Below are 16,011 nucleotides of genomic sequence, written 5' to 3' on the forward strand. Positions count from 1 at the left end.
TGACTGACGCCACAAATCTGAGGTGCCTTAAATTAAGAGGGGTACTGGTTTGTACTATACTGTTTTCGTAAGTCACTATAGTACTATATTATTTCAATAAAAGTCAATATAATGCTGTTATTTAATAGACACAATGACAAGCTGGAATTCAGTAACAAATAATCTAATAGAAGAGTGAACATACATGTAATAAGACATTAAATGCTCTACAGAATATACATAATGTGCACACACTATTATCATTTTCAGCAGCAAACTTTACGATTCACCTATCAATTTGCTGGGGGAGAGCAAACTGATGTTAAGCTACATCACGGTAAGCTATAGCTTATCTTCGTTGAATTGCCAAATTGTCAGATTGTAACTCACGTTTCGCACCTTTCCTTTACTGAGTGAACAGAGGCAACAACATAAAAGCAGCCTCACTAAATATTGCCTGCATTTGCTCTGGGTATAACTACGAATCTAAGCTTTTCCGGTGTCCAGAGTCAAGGGTTGGTTAGGGAACGCCTTAATACGTGTTGGTTTCAGAAATATCAAGCAGGGTAAATCTCAAAGCACGTTGGTATTAGTAATGGCATATCCTCCTCAGTCCTCACTGAAGGGACCACCATGCAAAAGGTGAAGATTCAGTCTGTACTCCTTTCGATTTTAGTCGACATAAGTGGTTAAGAATGCGGCTGGCAGTGTTTCTAGTCTGGCCAATCAGTTTGCGCCAACTCATGCTCCTCGACCCGAAACACTATAAGCAGTGAGCAAACATAAGACATGATTGTATACAAATCTTTCATACAACGCCTATTATAAAATACTAAATTGCAATCAACAAAATAAATTCCATTCACATGAAATGCATGTCAGTGTCGATAACAGCAGTGTTCATCACAGCTTGTAAGCAATACACGAAACATGTGACATCTACGTAGCTTAAAAATAACTTGGGGTCGACCGCCTGGTTATGGGAGCGCGATGGTCTGTTAGCTACTGGGGAGAACCGCTGGGAGAGCAAGGATCAAGCTTACATTGTTCCCCCACTCATCAATGTGGGAAGCAGGAGGAGGCAAGCATTAACATGCACATTACATGCGAATAGTTTCATAACATCCGAAATCTACATTAATTACAGCAGTTTGGAAAAAAAAACTTTCCAGGATTCCTGTTAATCTGTCAAGGAAGGGATATGTTTTACAATAATAAAGGGTGCAGACTGACACCAGTTATGGTAGTAACAGGTCGGCGCATGCGCACTGGCAGTTTTCATATCTGGTTATGTCTGACAATGTCGTTTACCACGTTCACGTTTAACACTAACATGGCTGCCAGTCATAGGTTTGTAATCCACAAAGCAACATCCCTATCAGATGAAAGGTGTCCACAGCAACGGTGACGTCACACTTGCCTGGAATCGCTGGAATGGAGAACCCACTAACACTAAATACACACGAAACACTCAATCAGGTAACGGTGGCGCCAACCCGCGCTACCCGCACAAAGACCACCAGTTCAACTGACTGAGAGGCGAGAGTCGAGCTGAGAGGGAGAGGTGTGCCGCCTAGCGCCTTGTTGGGGGACGCTATCCCCAAGTCTGCCAACCTCTCCGCAGCCACATCTGGCTCGCCTCAGGTCTGACAACCTTCCCGCTACAGACGCCTTACAGCGGTACCAACCTACGCGCAGCCCGCCGCCGCCTAGCTTCCCAAGATTGCCAACTTTACCGCGAACACTCTTTACGCAACACTATTTTTCATGATTGCCAATCTCATCACTCTAAGTTGTCGATATTAATTGATGGTCATAACACTATATATATATATATATATATATATATATATATATATATATATATATATATATATATATATATATATATATATATATATATATATATATATATATATATATATATATATATATATATATATATATATATATATATATATATATATATATATATATATATATATATATATATATATATATATATATATATATATATATATATATATATATATATATATATATATATATATATATATATATATATATATATATATATATATATATATATATATATATATATATATATATATATATATATATATATATATATATATATATAACGTTGATCCACTAATTTAATAGCGCGGATTAATAATCTTTCATTATTGTAATCCACCAGTAATAAACCTAACAATACAAATCAGACTCACTCAGTTGTACCAACCTCAGGCAACCTCTAAAAAGAGATGTATGATCCGCCTCTCCACATGCCCTTTCTCATCATTCCACCAGGGCTGCCAACTTTCCCGACGCTGCCTGGCCACTGCTACCTAGCCTCACTCCACCACTCCGATAACATTGCGGTCCCTCTCTGTCCCAGTCTACCTCATCAATCTATTCCACCACGCATACCAACTGTACAACACTTCACATCAACATTACTCAATAGCAAACAATGGACTATAAACGATTACGTTCATCATTATCAATAATTGATTTGCTGCTCTTAATCTAATACTTATTGTTTGTGCAGCTTCGTTACCGATCTATATTTCCTCCATATATGATCAGCCGTCGCCTCTCGCCCTCGTTCATTCCCCCCAGACTGGCAACCATGTACAGAACCAGTGGCCATGACTCATCAATTCCAGGTATGCAAGAGTGCCAACACTGACAAACTGACATGGTATAACAGCCCTGCTTTCCCATGGACCATGGCTGCCAGCTTCAAGGCCGAACTCCTATTTTTAAGGCTCCTGATTCATCTCTCATTTAAACCTATCTTTCAAGCAGAACATAAGTTACTATAACAATTTCTATTATTGCTACTGATTAAAACAATACAATAATAATAATAATAATGATAATAATAATAATAATAATAATAATAATAATAATAATAATAATGAAAGTTATCTTGTGAATTATTACAATCATCAATTTCTTTCTTATTTACATTATCGGTATTTTCATTAGTATTATAATCATTATCATGGAATTGGTATGTTGAATTAAAATCTATCACTATTATTATCATTATACAGTAATACTATTAAAAATGATCATGATAACAATACCAATACTACTACTACTACTACTACTACTATTATTATCATTATTATTATTATTATTATTATTATTATAATTAATAATATTATTATTATTGTTACGGTTGTTATCAGTAGTAGTAGTAGTAGTAGCAGAAGCAGTAGCAGTAGCAGCAGCAGTAGCAGTAGCAGTAGCAGCAGCAGCAGCAGTAGTAGTAATAATATAAGTAGTAATAGTAGTACTTATATGATGATGATGATGATGATGATGATGATGATGATGATGATAATAATAATAATAATAATAATAATAATAATAATATACAACAATAATAATAATAATAATAACAATAATACTAATACTACTACTACTACTACTACTACTACTACTAATAATAATAATAATAATAATAATAAGAAGAAGAAGAAGAAGAAAAAAGGAGGAGGAGGAGGAGAGAAGAAAAACAATAATCATAATAATTACAAGGATTATTCTGAAATCAGTAATGGAACATTTTCAGTGAAAGTGTATTATACATTATACATGTATAATACACTTTCAGTGAAAGTGTATTATACATAACGAAACTCATGTATGCGTTAGGATTTCGAGATGGGTCACTCGATTTCCGCAGACTAAAGTAAGAATATCGTACATCAGCAACCCAAGCGAGGCATACCAACAAAGTTATCGTACCGAATATTTTCCAAAATCACTCATTGACAACTGAATATCATTATCTATTATTTACTGACATTTATGTGATGATAAGATGCTTTACGATTATCTATATCTTAACTCCGCCTCTATTATTCCTTTTTTCCTACACTGAACCAGCAGGTTTCCCCGCTGCCTGGCGAGGTCCAACAGACCTTCTATGAGTGAAGGCGTCATGTGAGCCGCTCGTCACACTTACTCGGGAAAAGGAAGGAAGAGAAAAAAAAACAAAAATCAAAAACAACGTGGGTACAATATGAAATCTAAGCAGGATAAATTGTGAGTATGCTGTTAAATTCGTATTACATTTGTTCTACTTAAGTTATCTATTAATAAATATTCATGATTCAAAGGCGAGGAGGAATTATAGGTAACATTACTTCAACTTCCATTACAACATTATAAAGAAGATTCGTTTTTTATGTTGATGTTACTGTAGTAAAACTGTAATGAAACAACAACAATAACAACAATAATAATAATAACAAGCATCCAGCCAACAAAGAATTACAACTTCAGTATTTCCTCAGAGAGAGAGAGAGAGAGAGAGAGAGAGAGAGAGAGAGACTCATGACTAAAGAGTCGGAAAATAATGGAGTCAGTTGAGGAGGAGGAGGAGGAGGAGGAAGGAAACGACTCGGGAGGTAGTGAAAACAAGGGAGTGAGTGGGGAGATGGATGCGGGGGAGGGGAAGAGAGTCAGTGAGAGAAGCATGATGTTTATGTGGCCGTGCGCATGCGTGGGACCAGCTGAGTGCGTGTATAGCCAAAGCTGCAGCTGACCAAACTCTATAAAGGTGAAGACAAGGAGGTTCAGGTAGTGCTCACCCAGTTCTCAAGTCGCTCGGCCCAATATGAATGTTTCTGAGGGATCGGGATTCGAACCTGGCGGGAAGTAGTCTGTAGAGCAGGATAGACAAGAGACCGCAGAGCCGGAATGTCAATGTGGGAACTGAAGGTGCAGCTGCCACTACCACCATCACCACCTTGCCTAGAGTGGGAGTCGACCTCTCTCTCTTTCTCTCTCTCTCTCTCTCTCTCTCTCTCTCTCTCTCTCTCTCTTCTCTTTTTGTTATTATTTCCGGATTGTTTATATTACTGTTTCTGGCATGGTAATTCTCTCTCTCTCTCTCTCTCTCTCTCTCTCTCTTTCTCTCCATGTATACTCTATTGTCCATTTGCATTACGTCATTACAAGCCAGGGCAGTGCTCTGTATTCATACATGTATACTCTGGTAATTTTCCGGAGGTCTGAGAGAGAGAGAGAGAGAGAGAGAGAGAGAGGGGGAAACTTAAATGAAAAAAAAAAACGCATACTGAGGACAAAGAGCAAAGCCACCCCAGTGAGGTGTCAGCGCGCGCATGTATAGGTAGCAGTGGTGCCACATTTTCAGTGTAAGATGTGCTAAATGATCTGTGCACCACACATACCGTGATAACATCCGAAAGTATACAATAAAACTTTTTTTTTATCAAGAATTTCCTTTAAACTTAAAGAATAGAAAAGAAAAATTATCCAAGGCATAACTTTGGCACCACTGCACTTAACCTTATTAATAAGTGAAACTATTCTAAATTGTTTATAACATACATGTTTGAGATTATAAAGTATACATGATGGGGCACATGTAAAACTACAGAGAGATGAGAGAGCGGTGTAGACATGATTACTGTAGTGCTGAGATCGGAAATACCGCAACCACCCAGATGACACCACTCACTGTTGCCGTCTAGATGAGCCTTCTTTTCCACTAGGTTTTATATATGGTATATAAACAAGAATTTCAAATGGAAAAAAGAAAGATCAGAGACACTGTGCAAAAAAGGTTAGTAAATATGTATTTCATCTTGATATACTTGAATCATTAGTATTTAGATAGTCTATACATGGTTTAGTGGTATAAGCAGGAGTACCAACACTCCTGCGCTAAAGGAGACACACGTGGCAAGCTTATAGATAAGGATGTGAAAATCAACTCGTCTTCTCTCCGTTCCTTAAACATTTATCGAGTAGATACTTACGGGCGATATCTCCTATTCCCATCACAAATCCTATAAAGTAAGCCACCTCTAATGAGGTAGGTGCACTTAGTGGGCAGGGTAAAGGTCAGTGTATTCTCAGACTTGGCAACACCGCTTCTTTGTATTATTGACATATATGCTTCCCTGTATTACTGTATTTGTTTCGCGGGTATAGTTGTATTATAATAGGAGAGAGAATATATCAGATTTACGTCAAGTTTGCTCAGATAAACAAGATTGCGCTATATAACCTGTATTGATTACTGTAATATAAATACAATATATATAACGGTTGTTTACCGTAGTCATTCAGTTACGATGTAATTACTATTTGATTATTTACGATTTGCATATCGAAATATTTAGCTGAAATGGGTGATGGTTAAGCCGCAGCTTTATCAATGATTCCGCGAATTAATAATTACTGAATTTATATTTTCTTTACACTAGATAATTGCCAAGTCTTTTAGCAATTCAATCAACATTACAGTAGTAGCAGCAGCAGCAGCAGCAGCAGCAGCAACAACAACAACAACAACAACAACAACAACAACAACAACAACAACAACAACAACAACAACTATCGTCATCATGAGCCTATAGGAGTGGATGGATTAAGCCATAAGCCTCGCTTCACTGGTTTCGGATTTCGTGGCAGAGTAGCTGAGCTGTGGTTGCACAATTCATCGGCTTAATTAAGTCTTGTGCCTATTTTCCATCCTATGACCAAGGGGGTATTATCTGAAAGAGAGTAAATCCAACTAGTCTACACTCGAAATTAACCTAAGTTAATGGAACACACATATAAAGCAGCACCTGCGCAGGAAACAAGGTAAGTGAAACATGATGCCAAAATAAGTAAACAAAAGAGACAGAGCCAGAAACAGCAGGGGAAAGGAAAGTAGTACGTGATGAGGCGAACACAACGAAAACGAAGAATCCACTCTTGTCTTTTCTTATGTTTATTTATTTATTTTCTTTTTGTTTTCATTAAGTGGAAATGGAAGTTACTAGGAAAGGGAACCTTCAATTTTTAAGCATTTTACCTTATTTGTCAGTCATTCTCTACGCCACGGGAGGAAGAAAAAATACTTACTCCAATTAGTTCTTATTCCTTTATTTACTATGATATTTTTTTGTATACATCGCACACCTGAAGCGTTGTCAATATTTCTGATTGCTACTATCAATCAACTAGGTCAAGATTGAAAAAAAAAAACAAACTTATATCACTTGGTAAATTATCAAAACTATTCTCAGTATACATACTATACAGTAATTTCTAAAACACTGCCTAAGACACTACGCATTGTAAACTTTAATTCTTTACAACTCTACGTTATCTTACGAGAAAGAGAGTTCGTATGTAGCACTAACTATCCTAATTATTATGGGAAGTGGAAGCAATAACTGAAACAAAGCATCTGATACATCCATCGTCACTTTTAGTAATAAATTAGATTAAGTTAATGAAACCAAAATGAATGAATAAATTAACCCATGAATATTAATGGGAAGAATGATATGACCCTGTCACTTTATCCGTTTTCTCCCTTCTCTCTCTAACCTCTTTCCTATACTCCTTATAATATTTTTTCTTTAATTGACCTAATTATTTTTTTTCATAACATGTTCTTCGCCTTTGCTTATTTTCTCTATTCTTTTCTAACTGTTCTGCCATTCCTTCCTTTTCTTTCTCTCCTTTCTTCCTCTTTCTATCATTTCTCCGTCTCCTTTTTCTTACTCTCCATTCTTCCCTATTTACGTCCCTTTATTCAATCTCCTTTTCTTCTTTTCCGCAATTGCTCTATCTTTCCTCACTCTCCATTCTTTTCTGTCTGCATGCGTCTCTTCATTCTTCTTTACTCCCATTTCATTTACTTACCACTTGTACAGAAAGAATGAAACTAAGGAAAAGAAAAAAGAAGACAAATAAGTGAAGGAAGGAGAGCAAACACGGAGCATGCCATGTTCTATACGAGAATATATGTGCATGACTCAGAAAAACCACGCTCTGTGACTTCCTACCGATTCATCTGAAGGAATAATGAAGGATCTCTTGCTATGTCTTAACTGGTTCAGATTCATTGCTTCGAATCGACTTATTGCTACTGTAACTACTACTACTACTACTTAATTCTACAAGTGACCACTTTAATTTAAATAGTAGTAGTAGTAGTAGCAGCACCAGCAGCAGTAGTAGTAGTGCCATCTCTCACAATTCTTTTTCTCCATATCATCTTCCTTTCACTCGTCAGAGAGAGAGAGAGAGAGAGAGAGAGAGAGATGCGGTAAGTGTGCAAAGCGATGAACAAGTTTATTCTTACCACACATTCGTCAATACCTTTAGCTTCACACCTCTCACAAGATAGATACAATAACAGAATCTAATAATAATGAAAACGGTCCTATCCAGTTTTTTTTTTTTTTTTTTTTTTTTTTGCTATGGCGCCTGTAGGTGTAAAGAGTGCGTATAGGAAGCACTGTTCAGCTGCCACCCATTAGTGGCGCAGGCAATTTTATTTATAGTGGTACCTATATCAGGGCCCATATCACCACCCAAGCGCATCTTTAGTGCAACTACCTAAAACATGGGTATCACGGTGACATGTAGGTAACTTTAAACCACTCGACAAATGGCAAAGTGTTTAAGGCTGTATGTGGTGGGATTCGAACCTACGCGTGGACGTCTGCCCGATCCCACGCTCATCATCTTATTCTCTTGTTTATCTTAATCATCACCAGCTTCCTGTCCTCAACCTTAGCAAACTTTACTTTAGTTGTTCAGTGCTAACTGCATAGATATGAAAATACTGAGAAATCTTATTGATAATAATTTCAATATCAATGTCTCTCTCTCTCTCTCTCTCTCTCTCTCTCTCTCTCTCACCGATGTGATGGTAGTATACTCAACGATGTTTTTTTTTTTTTTTTTTTTGTGTGTGTGCGGCCAGCTACTATCTACTCGTATTAATGCTTTGTAAAATTAGCACATCTCGCCGGAAACAGTTAGGCAAGGTTTAGGTTTGATTAAGTTTGTTTTGGTTTAGTTGGTCGGGGAAACCGAAATAAAATAAATTCAGCATTTTCTAGTAAAGTCTTGGGGAATAAAGTGTCATATTTGGAAAAAAAATAAATAATCCATGGATAAGAAACTACTGTGATGTTTGACAGTATGTATAAGTACCTTCTGCAGCTCTGACATATACAGCTTCACTCTGTGTTTTTCACAGCTCACATATGATTGGAGGTCATTAATACGTTACGTCTATGTGCTGGTGAGACGAATATTTCTGGTATACACGCCAAACACTCGCCTTCCCATTCATCCCTGCCTTTCATGATGCACGGAGGTTTGTTCTGCATCTCAGTACAGTAGTGAATTTGCACGTTCGTTTGGACATGTTGACAAGGGCAAGGGATGATTGTAGTCAGTCACAAGGTCACAAGTGCCGTCACAAACAAGCAGAGCAATCTCTAACAAAGTTAAAGACTAGCCCACGGTGTGAGGGAACGTTGGGGAGACTCTGATCACTTCAGTCAAGACCCATACACATAGTCCGGAGTTATGACACAGTCTTACCTGAAACCTGCCGCCAGACAGCCTGCCACCAGTCAATCTCTCCATCATTTCAACTTTTGAAAAAAATATATATATATAAAAATAAAATAAAATAAATAAATATAAATAAAAAATAAACAAATTAAAACAAATACATAAATGAATTAATCAAATAAAAAACTAAAAATAAAAAAATAAAATAAGTATAAATAAATAAATATATATATATATATATATATATATATATATATATATATATATATATATATATATATATATATATATATATATATATATATATATATATATATATATATATATATATATATATATATATATATATAGTTTTCTACACTGAATTCCGAACATGTACGAAAAAATCCGGACGTATAGCAACCATATTTTAGTACCTTCTCAAATCATCTATCTATTCACCTGTCAACACTATGGATTCCCGCCTACAGTACCATACGTGCCTCGATCCTTCCTGTAGTCTAAGCTGACAATGCTCTCTCTCTCTCTCTCTCTCTCTCTGAAACGAAATCTTTCCTTCTACTTCCGTTCGGTTTGATAGCAGTTTACGAGAAGCGAGGAATACGAAGAGCGGAATCATGCAGGCTGTGAAGAGTGAATCAGTGGGTGAATGGGAAGATGGAGACCACTGAAAATGGGAATACATGGAGAAGCGTAACTGTATTTCACGATTAGTTTATATGGTTGACTATACTGACTGCCCCAGCTATAAAAATATATCTATTAATAATAAAGGAACAAATGAAATAAATACGAACATTTATAGAAATAAACGGATTACTTAAACAAAGGAAATAACAAAACACATCACACGTCAAAAGAACCCGCGGGAAAATCCTTCACCTCTTGAATTCGATAAAAGAAACAAAACAGATAAAAAGAAAAGAAAAGAACGGAAATAAGAAGGAATAAAACAAAAATAAAATATGAATAAAAAAGAAACAAGGCCATCTTTAAATTAAACAAACATTATCATTAAACATACATGAATAAAAACGGAAAACACAAAGAGTGTCTAGCAAGGGAAGCGGATGAAAAGTTACTATCAAAAACCCGCGACGTTAAGGGCAATGCCGATAACACTTGCCAGAGAGAGAGAGAGAGAGAGAGAGAGTGAGTATGCGTGTGTGTGTGTGTGTCAGTCGTAATGGAGAGCGTGAGAGGAAGGTTGGTGGTGATGGTAGCTATCGGGCTGACAGGAGGCGTTCTAGTTATTCATGTCCTCAAATCAGAAGGAATTTTGAGTCCCAAGAAGTCTTCCAGCTCCTCCTCCGTCCTGGATCATGTTGTAGGTGAGTAGTTGTAGCAGTAGTGGTAGTAATGATAGTACTGTATTATTATTATTATTAGTAGTAGTAGTAGCAGCAGCAGCAGTAGTAGTAGTAGTAGTAGTAGTAGTAGTAGTAGTAGTAGTAGTAGTAGTAGTAGTAGCAGCAGTAGTAGTAGTAGTAGTAGCATTGATCTAGGAATACAAAAGCTCACGACCTGAATAACACTGTAGTAGTAGTAGTAGTAGTAGTAGTAGTAGTAGTAGTAGTAGCAGCAGCAGCAGTAGTAGCAGTAGTAGTAGCATTAATAGTAGTAGTAGCAGTAGTAGCAGCAGTAGTAGCAGTGGTCTAGAGGGTACAAAAACTTGGGACAACTGAACTGTCAGCCCCGAAAGGAAAGGATCATAAGGTTTATCTAAAGTTGAAATATTTTGTAGTTGTAGTAGCAGTGGTGGTAATAAAAGTAGTAGTAGTAGTAGTAGTAGTAGTAGTAGTAGTAGTAGTAATAGTAGTAGTAGAAAGAGGAGGTGGAGGAGGAGGAGGAGGAGTAAAGTATATTATTATTAGTAGTAACAGTAGTAGTCGTAGCAGTAGTAGTAATAGGAGGAGGAGGAGGAGATGTAGTAGTAGTTGTAGTTGTAGTAGTAGTAGTAGTAGTAACGATGATAATAACAACAGTAATAATAATGAGAGAGAGAGAGAGAGAGAGAGAGAGAGAGAGAGAGAGAGAGAGAGAGAGAGAGAGAGAGAGAGAGATCACCTACCAGCATATAAGAATGATCGATGTTATTCAAACCAATAACATATACCCTGTTTCACACACACACACACACACACACACACACACACACACACACACACACACACACACACACCTGTGCAAGAAGCGTCTATCAAAATAATGTTCACGGCCTTATGGAAGAAATTTATAAGGTTGTATTTGCCAATCCACTTGGAATTCACAGGTGTTCGGTTGCACCCACATGACACGTACGGTCTCTCTCTCTCTCTCTCTCTCTCTCTCTCTCTCTCTCTGAACCATATTCACCTCCATCACCACCATCAATAATAATAATAATAATAATAATAATAATAATAATAATAATAATAATAATAATAATAATAATAATAATAATATATGTGACCTTTGCAATAGTAGAGAGAGAGAGAGAGAGAGAAACTTTTCCTGACTATAGATAAGTATATCTTTCCCGGATAAATATTTTTTCATTTGACTTACTATTTTCTTTTATGGTGTAGGTTACGTAGATTTGTACATTCAAAGACAAAATTATTATTATTATTATTATTATTATTATTATTATTATCATCATCATTTATTATTATCATATTTATTACTATCATAATCACGCAGAGAGGGGAGACACTGCCGCCCTTCTAGAAAACCAACAGAGGGAATGGCCGGAAGGAATGAAGGAGGAACTGACCATAGTAGAGAAAATGGGTAAGGATGACACCAACACCAACACCATCACGGCTGAAGATATAAACGCCTACAACTGGAACGATGTGAACGAACTCCTGCAGATCTTCCATTTAAGAGCACCGCAGAAAACGCAGGCTGACGAAGGGGACACTGCTGCAGATGCGGAAAGGTTCGTGCGTGTAAGAGAGAGCTTGTATTGAAGGACAGGCAGAGGTACTCATTTGACCGTGATGACAAATTATACATGAGGCATTCCAGAAAAAAAATAATAAAAAACACATCCAGAAATTTTGACATACTTTTTTTCCGGAGCTAACGAAGGAGAAGGAGAAGGAGAATGATGCAAGAAAGCATGTATTTCTACACGATGGAGAACACAGAAAAGCCAGACACGAAACATCAAATAAAACCAGTTAATAAGATTACTTTAGATCCCCACGAACTTAAGTATATTTTTTCAGGGGTGCCAACCTAACTGAGAAGGATGCCACCACGATTGCCACGTCGCCAGTGAAAATCAAGAAGAGAGGAAGGGACGTGAATATGCCTGTTGTAATTGCACTGGTATTTCTCCTGGTGATAAGCTTAATCTCCTTGATAAATCTGTGCTGTTGTTGTTTTCACTGCACGAGATGTGAGAGGAAAGAGGTGAAGGATGAAAAACCAGTTCTCCTTTTATAAGTGTATGGAAGAAAGGTTTATATTAACCAGCAGGAATGTGAGCGATTAGTGTGAGAAAAGTATTCTTTTGAAATAGTAATAATAATGAAATAAATAATAATAATAATAATGATAATAATAATAATAATAATAATAATAATAATAATAATAATAATAAATAATAATAATAATAATAATAATAATAATAATAATAAATGATAATAATAATAATAATAATAATAGTAGTTGTAGGTAATAATGTCAATTTATGAACTCTTAAAAAATAACTGTAGGAGATAATTATGCACGTGCACTCGCAAGCTCATTTGGATCTCGGCGGAGTGAAACCATTCAGTGGGTCATTCACCCATGCAATGAGTGACACTACCATTCACCCCCGAGCCATTCCTCCTCCCCCGACATCAGCCCCCCGAAGCACCTACCCCCATCCCCCCCGCCAAAAAAAAAATAAATAAATAAATAAATAAATAAATAAATAAATAAAAAAATAAATAAATAAATACCATTAAAGTATACAAGACAGTTCCGTAAAGAACAAAGCTCTTATTTAACATTGGAAATTACCAAGTTACAAGATGAAAATATAAAACACAAAACTGCTGACATCAGAAAAGTTCCATCTTAAAAGTGCAAAGTAAACAAATAAAACACTGGCTGTTGATAACACTTATGGCAAGTGTTAAGACAGGCCCGCTCGGCTCTGTTTCTGTTTTCGGCCCCTAACCCTCTATTTTGGAGTTCTGGTGGGAAGGTGGTGTTTTCGGGTGGGGAAAGCTAAAATGTGGCCAAGCTACCGCTGCTGTTATGGTGGTTGCCATCTTCGATAATACAGAAAAAAAGAAATATCCAGTAAGTTATAGTCTATAGCTCATTAGGGACACTAATCTAACCTAACATAATTCCAAATTTAACTTAACGTAACTATTCCTGACCTAGCCAAAACATTAGCTAATCAAGCTTCACCTGCTGTGTTGCCATCGTACCTCCGTTTATGTTAAGTAATGTCAGGTTAGGTAATGCTAGTTTAGATTAGTGATCTTAAGTAAGTATAGACAACAGATTTCTGAAGATTTTGACTAGATTTTTTTTTTTTTTTTTTTGGTTGCATCAAAGATGCCGCGCATCATAACAACAGCAATGGTAGCTCCCTACTTATTTTGGAGAGGTAAAAGGTGAAATTTGGCCAGGGCACCAAGATTGTATACGTAGGAACCGAAAATAATGGTAAATAGAGCTGCGTAGCCAGTCTCAATCAATTACACTTTCGAAATATATGCCGAAAGTAAATCTCGTATTTGAATAATGTTACTCCAATGTAAGCACATGCACACATATGGTATTAAATATTGTTATGAATAATAGCTTACTTTAATTATATATGCATTCTTGATTGCACACTTGAAACTTCACTTTGGATAAGTCAAGTGTGTGTGTGTGTGTGTGTGTGTGGGTGGGTGGGTGGGTGTGCTGCAGTGCAGTGAAACCGTGAAACGTCTCACTTGTCCGCTTCACATCAACACAGCGAAGGTGTGCGCAGCTTTTAGACAACTGCGTCGCTGTTTTTATCATCAATATTTATTTATTTATTATTCTTTTTATTCTATCATCAAGCTGTGTCAGAATCAGCACTGCTGGGCAGTATAGTGAATGAAAACATCATAAGGTAACGCCGGTAAGCAGTTATCGTAAGTTATAGCACCATTGCAGGGATTTGCAAATAACATGAGTGACATAGATAAGTAAAAAGATAATAATGATAATAATATCAATGATGAGGATAATGATAATAATAATGATAATAATAATAATAATAATAATTAATATCAATTAGTATTAGTGTTAGTAATAATTGTTAGTATTAGTTGTAACAGTAGTACACAGTCACCACCGTAATCTAGAAATTCCTTAAGTAGAACCTAAACGAATATATTGATTAAACAAGATGCATTCTCCTTATTCCTTACTTCTGCAAAACCCCCGACAACCAGAGCCTCAGCTTGGATTTCATCCTGCAGCTGGCACACGAGTCAACTCTCATCAATAACACACACACACACACACACACACACTACCTAATGTGACACGCCTGAAAAGCTGTTTCCTACAGAAGTACAACATTATATACTAAATATTATATATGTAATTATTTTATTGTATATTTGTATGCTACAATTAAACGTTTCAAATGTTAACACGTACAGCCGGAACCATTTCCACATCTGTGTTCCCGCCACTGGGGCAACCGCTGGAGCAGCCGAGGAGCGTCAACGCCAGCGTTTTGGCCTTGACAAGGCCCTGCGCTATCATATTATCACGCCTCTCGCCTTTAGAGAGTGGAGACTAGCCTTCGCCGATCTACTGCAGGACACACACACACACACACACACTGATACACCCATGCAGTCGTAATACACTTTTTCCAGAGACAATCCTTGTGCTTGGCTTAGTATAAACGCTAGATGGAGGTGTAATTTTCACTCAGGCTGGGAGTTTTCGCTGTTCATCGCATCTGACAAAAAGGAAGGTTGACAATAGTACAGTTGCGTTGTCATCGTCAGCCTTTGCTACCTCTCCTTACCTGCTAGTAGTGACTCGTCTCGGGTTAACACAGTTGGCGTAAAAGGTGATGCATCAAAATGAATCCATGAACTGACTGTTGACACGTGACTGTCAGCAGCCGCCCCAGCCTCCTCCTCCATTAAAGATATGTTATTAATGTATTTTCAGAGATTTTTCAAGTGATCTTGTTGATTTTCGATCTCTTTAATGTTCCCCTCCTCCCTAAGAAAAAAAAAAAAAAAAAAGAAGATTTCCTACAGGTCTTCCAAGATCATTGGGGATAAAAGATAAGCTTAAAAGTTGAATATAATCACAACTTGAAAACTATCCATTTGCAACGAAAAATATGCACCTGAAACATCAATCGATCCACTACAAGTCTCACCAGAAAGAAAGAAAGAAAAAAAAAAAAAAAAAAGCATAAACCACATGAGAAATGGTCCGGAGTTGGGGGGTGAGCCGCCGGGCCATGCCTGCCTGCTTTCACATAAGCTTGATCTTCCAGAGGGGGTAGTGGGTGGCAGGGGAGGGCACCGCGGTTGAGAGAACACCGGATATTATAGTGAATAATGTGTGTTCATTGCCAGTGGCATGCAGGAGCATGCAGGCTCCCTTTTTCTCGGCGATGGATGGTGCTTGGTTAGTGCTGAGATTGGAAATTATATAGAACTCTTT

The 16,011-nt window shown here is 36.9% G+C and overlaps 2 protein-coding genes across 5 annotated transcripts in view; one reads left to right on the forward strand and one right to left on the reverse strand.

The window, feature by feature from the left end:
* Nucleotides 1-4,746, reverse strand: part of LOC123501171 (activating transcription factor 7-interacting protein 1-like) — a 32,133-nt gene extending 27,387 nt beyond the window's left edge. For 2 of the 4 annotated variants that reach the window (XM_045249822.1, XM_045249819.1), the window contains exon 1: nucleotides 4,593-4,746. The gene's annotated coding sequence lies outside the window, so the exon portion shown is untranslated. Of the gene's footprint in view, nucleotides 1-1,399; nucleotides 1,566-4,592 lie in introns of those variants that run through there. The other 2 variants (XM_045249821.1, XM_045249818.1) reach the window with 2 other exon arrangements.
* A 5,115-nt stretch (nucleotides 4,747-9,861) lies between these two features.
* LOC123501174 lies at nucleotides 9,862-15,587 on the forward strand. Its single transcript, XM_045249825.1, has 3 exons — nucleotides 9,862-10,673; nucleotides 12,025-12,265; nucleotides 12,558-15,587. The coding sequence occupies exons 1-3, from the start codon at nucleotides 10,529-10,531 to the stop codon at nucleotides 12,775-12,777; spliced, it is 606 nt and encodes a 201-aa protein (XP_045105760.1). The 5' UTR covers nucleotides 9,862-10,528; the 3' UTR covers nucleotides 12,778-15,587.
* Nucleotides 15,588-16,011: the final 424 nt, after the last annotated feature.

The sequence above is a fragment of the Portunus trituberculatus genome, chromosome 9, assembly GCF_017591435.1.
Source record: "Portunus trituberculatus isolate SZX2019 chromosome 9, ASM1759143v1, whole genome shotgun sequence".
NCBI lineage: Eukaryota > Metazoa > Arthropoda > Malacostraca > Decapoda > Portunidae > Portunus > Portunus trituberculatus.

Coding starts and splice junctions, on each gene's coding strand:
- LOC123501174 (XM_045249825.1), top strand. CDS start 10,529: ATGGAGAGCGTGAGAGGAAGGTTGGTGGTGATGGTAGCTATCGGGCTG. Junction 10,674..12,024: donor CGTCCTGGATCATGTTGTAG/GTGAGTAGTTGT, acceptor ATAATCACGCAG/AGAGGGGAGACACTGCCGCC. Junction 12,266..12,557: donor ACTGCTGCAGATGCGGAAAG/GTTCGTGCGTGT, acceptor ATATTTTTTCAG/GGGTGCCAACCTAACTGAGA.